General features: G+C 37.7%; 1 protein-coding gene across 1 annotated transcript in view; it reads left to right on the forward strand.

Moving 5' to 3' along the window:
- The window catches only part of LOC134224389 (neuroglobin-like), a 141,373-nt gene extending 131,402 nt beyond the window's left edge, over window positions 1-9,971 (forward strand). The window contains exon 4 of the mRNA XM_062703709.1: window positions 8,426-9,971. Coding sequence (XP_062559693.1) covers window positions 8,426-8,650 — 225 coding nt within the window. The 3' untranslated portion in view covers window positions 8,651-9,971. The remainder of the gene's footprint in view (window positions 1-8,425) is intronic.
- Window positions 9,972-10,636: the final 665 nt, after the last annotated feature.

A 10,636-nucleotide genomic window follows, 5' to 3' on the forward strand; every position in this document is an offset into this window, starting at 1 on the left:
ATATTGTCGTATATATGTATATGAATTATTTGAGTGGGTAATCTACGGAACGATATTGATCAAGTTGATTAATTTTAATCATCTTTTAGTTTAAATGTTCGGGAATTTTGGTATGAAAAGCCAGGTACATATACTTAATGATTGCTGAATGGCAAATTTTCAACGGTGCTACCAAATGTATACATTTTCCACCGTTCACAGCTGAATTAACAAGTTCCGGTGATCAATTGACCTGAATCCAAATATTATCTTTAGATTGGTTCGCATCAAAGGAGTTCTGGGATAACTACCCACGAAGCATGTAATTCACATGATTCATTCTGTTCCACACATTAATACAATAATGTTTAATTATGCAATTATAGTTAAGAAAATACGAATTTACGAAAAGAGAAGTAATTTCTTCTAATTTTCTATCTAGTGACTTCTATCCCATTTGAACGATTGATTTTGACATGTAGTAACAAGTTTAATTTGATGAGGAGTTATTTAATTTTTTTTTTAATTTGGCTAGATATCATTTTTGACTTTCTCTTTTGGCTTACATTTGTTTAATACTTTTCTTCATCTCATTTTTTTTTAAATTTATTATTCATTTGTTCGAATAGTGTTAATTAATGTTTGAATATTTGACCAGTTCGCCAATAAAAAATCCCAATTTTTGCTCAAGTTTTCGTGTATAAAATTCAATTGATCACGTATCGTATATCCGTACCGTATTTAATTGTTGTGTTTACTATTGAAAGTCTTAATATGTATTCAATAATTTTTGCTGTGCTAAGATTTTGTTGATAGTCATTATCCAAATTATGTAAATTACTCACATAAACTGTTTCAAATAAACAACTTTATTGAATAAACTCATATAGGTATACCTAATCACAAACATTCTGAATGATAATTATTATTAATATTTGTACCTCGTGGATGATCATAACGCAAAGAGCATACGAGCATGTGTGTACAAAAAAAAAAGGGCAGACAGACAAGCAGGATGAAAACGACAGAGAGGCAATCTACACATCTTGTTAGATTCTTCATTCTCCCTGTATTGCTGTGGTGGATATATGGCGTATATGGTGTATATATCAGAGAGGAGAGAAGCTTTCTCTGGTAAATCAGGTAAAAAAATTCCACGGGGCTAGTTCACGTTCGAATGGCAAAAGCATTCTGAAAATCTGTTCACCGTGAACAACAGAGACGATGCACAAGCATATCGGAAGCATATCAAATGATTCAGTAGTAGCAAAGCAGAAAAAGTATGCCAAACATTTATAACTAATATAGCTAAGACTTTGAATAAACAAAAGAATAAATAAATAAATAAATGACTTCAAATTAATGGGTTGATAAATTAAAAAAAGAACAATCGATTAGATTACAAAATTATTGATTTGAAAAACTAATAAATGGATAATTTTTTAGATTAATAAATTCAGAAATGAATGAATTTATAAATTATTGAATAAAAATAAATAAATAAATATAATAAAATATTCAAACATAAAATAGTAAAATAATAAAAAATATTTCATAATAAGTTTATAAAGGTATGTTAATAAATTATTAAATTACCAAATTGATAAATAAACAAATTTATAAATCAATGAAATAATAAATTAATAAATTGATGAATAAAAAAATGATAAATTAATCAATTAATAATTAATAAATTACTAAACTGCCGCTGCAAGCATAACTGTCAAATATTTACATGATTTGCTATCTATATGGAAAAGTTATGCTTTTATGAACAGTAAATTAATAAATTAAAAAGAAATTAATAAACTAATCACTCAAAAATCTAATATATCAACAACAAAAAATAATAAATCAATAAATTTATTTTGAAACCTAGTAAATCAGTGACTCAATAAATAAGCAAATGAACAAATTATAATTAATGAACAATAATGATGGTGTTGTAGAAAATACACAAAAAAAATTTTCCTTCATTGCACATTAGGTAATCCGCTTTCAAAAGAGGAAAAAAAAATAACTTTCTTTACGGAAAACTTACAGAAGAGATTAGTGGGCTTATTCAAAAGAGGATTTTCCAAAGAATTTAAGAATTAAGGACGTGGAACACTTCTGTATGTTATGAGGCTCGTTTTGCCCCAATGTCCCATGCATCACGAGTTTACATATTTTTTGTCATTTTATCTTTAGGACATTGCTCTAAAATTGTGTTTATCTCTTCACTGTGGATCGACAGAAGGGCATTACATATATTTTGCTGGAAAAAGGTGAAAATTTCAGGGATTTTGGTGTTTAATAAGCGTCAAAATGCATTTTATTTGAATTTTCCGGCCGCGTCAATTTGAAATCGTCGCAAAGCAAATTGTCGCCAGCAAACATGGCCATAAGATCTGTCAGATCAACTACGAACAAAATTGTTTGATTTCAATAATCAGATTATTTCCAGAAGTTGAGTACTTTTTTGCATGTTTTAATGATTTGACTTTGCATTAACACAGATTTAAATTAAAGATATTGGCGACGATTTTTAAGGTGCTGAAAAGTGATCGACGCGATTTGTTACCAGCGAAACTGAAAATACTATTAATTTAAATGATATTTGCCAATGATATAATGAAAATAACAAATAATCATATATTTCATTGAATGCATTGAATTATAGGGGACTTTGGGGTCATACAAGTCTAAAAGCTCATTAAATATATATATATATTTTTACAAAATAGGATAACTTTTTCACGGACGACAGAGGAGAATGAGAGCTTATTCAAAAGAAAATTTTCAAAGATATTCAGTGAGTGATTTTTTTATAGACGCGGGATACTACTGTATGTAGTTATTGAGCTAGTATTACTCCTATGTCCCATAAATCAATTTTTTTAAAATATTTTTCGTCCTTTTATCTTTAAAATATTGTACTAAAATTGTGTTTTCCTCTTCATTGTGGATCTATACACTAGCACTAGCACTATACATATTTTGTTGGCAAAAGTTGAAAATTAAAGTGTTTTTGGGGTGGCGCATTTTTGTGAATTTATTTTTAATAGAAGCTTAGCTTGTTGACCTCAAAAACCCCTCGAATCAATTTTTTAATGCAATATACGAGTATTTGTTATTTTCATAGTATTATTGACAAATTATCATTAAATTAATATTGCTCCATCATCTATTAACTCTCAATAATAATTGCATAGAGGAATTTGAGCGAAAAGGCATGAGAAAAGAATATTTCCGATCTCATCCTATCTATTGTCACATCGACTCTCAAATAATATGATAACTCTTGTCTAGTTGTGCGATCGGGTATGGTTTGGAAATGTTCGGCATCGGCTCTATCAAGAAGTATTTAAAAATCGTATTTTATCCAATAAATCACAAAACAAAACATTTGAGAAATGATTTACTTCATTAGTTATTGTTTCACAAACATTTATTAATATCTGTACAACATTTTTGGACAATAATATCAACAATTATCTGTAAATATTATTTATTTTTACAGAATACATGAAAAATTCACATAAAATGCACTTTGCTGCCTATTTGACCCCTAAATCCCTTAAATTTCTAACCATTACCATATTTAGTGCACCTCTATGGATCCACAGTGAAGAGATGTACACAATTTAAAAAAAAAGATAAAATATAGAAAAAATATGAAAACTCGTGATATATGGAACATTGGGGCAAAACATGCTCAATATCTACATACAGAAGTGTTCCACATCCAATGAAACAGCACTCACTGAATCTTCTTGGAAAATTTTCTTTCGAATAAGCCCTTGATTTCTTCTGTAAATCGCTCGTAAAGAAAGTTAAAAAAAAATTTCCTCCTTCGAAATCGGATTTTCCCATTGTGCATTGGCTCTACATTCCATTGAAACTTGGCTTACCTTCTAGAGTTATAATTTGAAAGCTGTCAATCGCATAAGTATGTATCTTGTGTGGCAAGTAATCGCATAAGTATGTATCTTGTGTGGCAAGTAATCGCATAAGTATGTATCTTGTGTGGCAAGTAAAATGGATACACTATACACTGGAAGGGAGCCGATAATGTTTCCAACCGCAAACATTCTAGGCCGGACCGAGAATCGAACTCGCCATTTGTGTTGGGAATCCTACGCCTTTGCTCGCAAGGCTAACTGGAGACCCGTATAAATTAATATAATTTAATAAAAATAAAACACCAATAAAAAACCAAATCTTCCAGTCGTATTTCTTTTGTATATAAATTAACTATTACATCAAATATAAATCATAAAATAAAATAAATAAAATTATGAATAAATACAATGGTTTCTAGTTAGCCTTGTCAGCAAAGGCGGAGTATTCTCGATTTTCGTTGCGGTCTAAAAGATTTTTTTCGGGTTTTCGGCAATCTCGACTCACTGGCCATAGCGTATCTTTGTACTTGCAACATAAGACACATATCCATGCAATGGACGGGTACAGAATAGAAACAACAAATAATAACTGTGGAAATATTGAGTAAAGAAGCAGGCCAAGATTCAGTGGTAATATAGAGCCATTGAAGAGGAAGAAGAAGAAGAAAAAGAATGAATTATTTTTTTATGAATGAAGTAATCTATCTATGAAAATATAAATTTTTCGATTGAATATACGAATAATTGAAGTATTAAAATAAATATTTAAAAAGAAAAAATAATATTACCAAATAATAAAAAAGAAACACAATTCATTTATGAGAAACTACTGAGTTAGTTTCCTTCCGACCAAACCGATACGAGTAGTAAAATGAGCAACAGCGACACACAAAGCAGGAACCCACCGAAACCGATTCAACGAGAACAGTAAACACTCTCGGTCGGTGTGAACTCCCAATCCAAATCAATCTATTCTCCTTGTATTTTTGAATTCACCACAGCTCCACGTTCATGTTCACCGTCGCGAATACACTTGCGATGAGTTCACCGCAGATACGATTTCACGATGATTTCACAGGCATGGCCGTGGAATGCTCATAAATCTGATAATATTGATGTTTTTCATGTTTTTATGCATCTCACTACTAAATGCAGCATCTGCCTTTCATTTGAACATGATTCCCTCACGATTTGAGTATGTATCAAGAAGTTATTATCGAAAAACAGTTTGTTCACGTTCACGTTCACGGGAGGTGTAAAATGCGCTATAGATGGTACGCAGCACTTTCCTTTCGAAAACTCCGAGTGCGCGTTGGTCCTCCACGAGCATCGTCCAGGTCTCGTGTCCGTAGAGGACTACCGGTCTAATGAGCGTTTTGTAGATTGTCAGTTTGGTACAGTGGCGAACTCTATTCCATCGGAGCGTCTTGCGGAGTCCAAAGTATGTACGCTTTCCAGCCACTATGCGTCTCCGAATTTCTCTGCTGGTATCTTTTTTGGCAGTCACCAGTGAGCCCAAGTACACAAATTCTTCTACCACCTCGATTTCGTCACCACCGATGCCAACTCGCGGTGGGTGGCTCACACTGTCTTCACTTCACACACTGGCTCACACACTCTTCCTATCATGTACTTCGTCTTTGACGTGTTGATGACTAGTCCGATCCGCTTAGCTTCCCTCTTCAGTCTGATGTAGGCTTCCTCCATCTTCTCAAAGTTACGTGCCATAATATCTATGTCGTCGGCGAAGCCAAATAGCTGGACGGACTTATTGAAAATTGTACCACTCGTGTTAATCCCTGCTCTTCGTATTACCACTTCCAAAGCGATGTTGAATAGCAGACACGAAAGACCATCACCTTGCCGTAACCCTCTGCGGGTTTCGAAGGGACTCGAGAATGCCCCTGAAACTCGAACTACGCTCATCACCCGATCCATCGTCGCTTTGATCAACCGTGTAAGTTTATCCGGAAATCCGTTTTCGTGCATTAGCTGCCATAGCTGGTCCCGATCGATTGTATCACTCCTGCACCAGCATCGGATTGTTAAGGTGGTCTCTGAGCTGTGCACCTTCAAGATGGTCGCACAATTGCTTCACCGTGATACCAAAATTGATAAAGGTCTCCAGTCGATCACTTCTCTGACATTGGTCAGAAGCGAATAGATTTCGAAGGTCGTTTATCACATCTGGTACCGAGTTTGGCAGAACGAGCCGACTCTTGACTGCTTCGAGTGCATCACCCTTGCATCAGCCGCTTTAAATTTTCCAGGTTCGAAAACCCACTGCTGCTGTCGTGTGCTCGAAACTACTGATGAACACCGGCCAGATTTACGGCTCTCCACGAGATTTCGGAAGCTGAGACACTGCTTTGCGAGCGGATAGCTTTGAAATACGATCAGTTTCACGCCCCGGCTCATCAGCGCTTCGGCTGCTCCCCACACTGCTATGCCAGCTATGGCTACTCTCCACCTGGTCATCCGACTCTTCGGTGGTTTCGCTTTCTTCGTCCGATTCGTCTCTACTGTTAACGAGTATCGGCACTCTCTTCGTAAACTTAGGCTTGACATTAACACTGCGGATACCTGCTCCCGGGCCCGGCGGGTCTGTTCCTTTCGGATACGCCCCCCGAAAGTCTGTCGTCAACGGCTGCTCGATCATCTTCTTGATGTGGACGTCCACCCACTTCTCCACTTTCCGCTTGGGCTGTTCTACCTTCGTCCCGCAAACAGCACCGCCTTGGCCCTTCAAAGCGTTAACCCTCTTGACCAGTGTGTGAAATAATCGAAAATTTTTGGTGAAGTCCTCCTTTCTTCACTTGTCAGCTCACTTCTAGACACATTCATAGTCGGCTCTGGACTGTCAATATTCGGTTGAATATTAATCATTGAATATTTATGCACATTTTACAAATTGATAAATTATCTGAAATCTGAGCACGTTTCAAATGAGTAAAGTAAATTGTCACATGGATATAAATCTGATTTTCATCCGCGAGGCACTTTCAACGGGAAACATCAACATAAACAATGCTAATTATGTTTTTTTTTCAGCACATAGTAAGCACACTCTGTGACTGTCGAATGAATGAATTGGTGGAGTAGTCGTCTGACTATGTCATTCTATGTTTTGAATATTTATGCGATGTTTGTCAAAATTCGGACCGAAGTTGCTTCATGAAGATGAATATTTTAGGCTCTGCTCTTGACACTGCTGTCGAATTGCTGCCGGATCGCATCCAGCTACTCCGAAAATTCCTTCTCTGCAGCCAGTGAGCATTCAACATTTCCTACTTTTGCTGCAACTGCTGCTCTTGTATCTCGCGTTGCAACTGTAGCTCCAACTCACGCATCTCCTTTTACTGCCTCGGCTCTTCCTCCTTCCACGCTTTCTGCCTGGCGAGTAGCTTCTTCCGCGCCTCCATCCGCTTTGCAAAGACCTTTTCCTTGGCGAGTTATTCCTCTTCCAACTGCTTCTCAGTCGGATCTGCATCGGAACCAACTCCCTGCTCACACCCTCCATCGCTCTTTTGGACAGTCGTCTTACCCCCTCGCGTCTTGCTCCTCGTGTCCGGAACCTTCAGCTGATGAGCACTTGCGGAAATACACACTTGACAGTTCCAATCAGCATTCACCACCACCTGATCTACGCCAGCGCAAGAGAAATGAGTCCACTGCCTACATTTCCCACATTGAATCCAATCCATATCCTCCGACATTGAGCAGAACAAGAATTGCTCATTTTTGGACGGAGAGGAAGCCATTCCGAAGTAATCCGATATAAAATTTTTGATTTTGTTCGGACGGTCGGATATTAAACGAAACCATTCTTGGTAATCAACCTTTTCAAAGGATGATAAAAAATTTTGGTTTGTTTTCCACCCTGTTTCGACTTCGATTAAGACAATCGTCCCTTTTCGCTACTGTTGTCTTTTCGTCCTATATCGTGCGTCTACTACCAAGTACTCCCAAGTAACATTTTAAGTTTTATAACCCTCTTGAAGATCATAATTTACTCTACAAGAATATTATAAAACCAGCATAAAACTAAAATGTTACTAGGGCTACCATTGAATGGGCTGCGGAGGTGTGATTGCTCACCACTGTCTTCGGTCTATCAGCTACTGTGTGCTGGATGTGATAAAAACCTAATTTATCCTCAACAAGTAAATCACTCAATTAGCGTAACTCTTCTAAAAACACATCAACTTCCCTCTTTTCTATCTGTCAACTGTCCAAACACTGATCCTGACACGGCTGCGTACATGCAGTGTCGCCAGAACTACAGTAATTAACCATAGCTTAAGTACGGGTATACTCCCAGGGGTATACTATTTCACCCCAGTTCTTCACACATTAAGATATGCCAAGGTATCAATATAATATTGTATGCTTCACATGATATGATTAATGTCTATAAAACAAACACATTCTGAAATATTCCACCGATCAAAAATTTCTCATAAAACAACTGCATCATTTTAAAAATCTGAATTAACCGACCAGTGATACGACAACCAATAATAATATACTTTCTTTCTCTCGCTCTCTCTTTTCGGTAACAGAGAATAGAGGAACCCTTCCTGTCAGCGGTCTCGAATACGTTAGGCGATCGGTACACGCAAAACGTCGAAGGAATTTACAAGATGACCATAAAGTTCATCATCGAAACACTGGTCGCAGGATATGAATCAAGTGCCAACAATAACGAGGACGTCAACAATGCGAATTTGTCGACGTCGGGAGCGGGGGCGGGGCCAACGACCAGTGGAGACAAAAAGACGTCTTGAACGTCAACCAATCAAGAAGGTGCCAGCAGCGTTAACCCAAGTTAGGTGCAGTAGCAGTAGGAGCTCGAGGTGATTCTAGAAGTAATGGAAGTCCCAACAATTAATGAGAGTGAGTTTGAACCGTTTAAGCCGAAAGAGCGTATCATCGTTTTATGATTACCGAAGCAACTGGAGCGAGTATAATGTCCAGTAATGATGTGCAACTGTAGAAACAATCGACAATGACAAAGATAGGAACCACGGGAAGAAGAGTCAGCTCTTTCCTACCGGAAAGGAAAAGAATAAAGCCCCTCCCTCGCCTACTCTGTGAACAATCCCTAAAGTTGTAACAGTCACTAATACACAGTAAACACTTTTTGTATACTACTCTCAAAATAAGCAGAATTGTGCAGGACACTCGAAACTTTTTGTATACATTTAAACATTTATATAGCAGAAATAAAATAACAGGTCAGCAGAGAAGAGCGAGGGAATCAAGTGAATGAAATGACGGAAGGCAAAATAGCGGTAAAGGCAACTAAAAACTTTTCAAACAACCGAACTGTGCCATCGTTCGCCGTGTGCATCGCGTGCCCCAAGAGCAGCAGCAGAAAATCAGACGAGCACCGTGTCATGCATCTTCATACTTTCAAACGGTCAGTTTCCCGCACCCACTCTCGACCGTACGGAAACTGTCTGACTGGATGGTCAATAGCCTATGGTAGATGGCGCATCGGTTGCCGAACACCCGGAAAGGTACTGCGAAACGGACCTGGTATCCACAGCATGAAAAGCGTTTTTATTGAACAAACATACATTATATGTGTGTTTAGTGTAGATGTAACCTAAGCGGAGAATATGTATGTGCGCTGTAAAGTAGCGGGCTGTGAGCCAAAGCGCTATCATCAAAGTGTACCAGTCAGAAACATGGTCGGTAGGCAAAGCTAACTTCCACTCACATGTCATAGACCTGAACGACAAACGAAACGGGCACTGCAGTGGGTAACTGTCGCGTTTAGGCACTGTTTGGCACCGGTCTAAAATAATCCAATCCAACAGCAGCCTTTTGGGCACCAGCGAGGTGTAGACCGCCTGGAGTGCATCCCACTGGAAAGCTTGAAGGCGATTTATTAACTAAAAGCAGGTCACTTAGATTTAGTGTTTCAGCCGATTCGAACCAACAGGTTGACTTTTATGGAACTACTCAACCTCATGAGCACAAATGGGGGATAAAAGCAAGTCATGAAGTAGGACCTACCGGGAGACGATGATTTGATGTGTCATTCACATGCTGTACAGAGGCTACTCAGTGGAAAACTTGATTGTGGCTTGTCTGCATGGAGTGTGGACTACACCAGTAAGCAGGATCTATTTACTCTGCAATGTACGTTCTGATTAGGCACATCAATTCTGCATATTAGCGTTGATATGCGGAATGATTGATAATGCCGTAATGAGCTCTCAGTGCTTTGTTCGTTATATTGGACAAAACTAGGCGGATGCTGTCGACAATCGAACGATGGAATAGGCAAAATAGACGCATATTTTGTGCTCTGCCAATGGAACCAATGAAGACACAGTTGTGAGATGGTAGGCATTGAAACTAACGTTCGTTTCTCCCCAATCACATGAGCTACGATTGATGATGTGTGCTAATTTATGTTCGTTTCCAATAATGGCTGGAAAAATGAAAGATGGTCTACTCTTGAAGCAAAATCTGCTTTCCATCCTGCTTCAGGTGGAGACGCATGGTTGAATTGATGTGTTAAGTGTTTTTAACATGTAATCAAGATTAGTAAAGCAAAATTTTGCCAGATGAATATAGGGGAACGGTTCGCCACTTCATCCCATAGCTCCTATTTCCATCACATCAAAAACAAAGCAATGGGAAGGAATTTGGTTTGTTTATTATTTTTGTGATTATTTCAGCAGTGAGCACGCATGTTGACAAAAAGAAGCGACGAATTTGGTGCCGTATTTCTTTGTTTAGCGATGAGATGGATATAT

This window comes from Armigeres subalbatus, chromosome 3, assembly GCF_024139115.2.
Source record: "Armigeres subalbatus isolate Guangzhou_Male chromosome 3, GZ_Asu_2, whole genome shotgun sequence".
In the NCBI taxonomy this organism is placed as follows: domain Eukaryota; kingdom Metazoa; phylum Arthropoda; class Insecta; order Diptera; family Culicidae; genus Armigeres; species Armigeres subalbatus.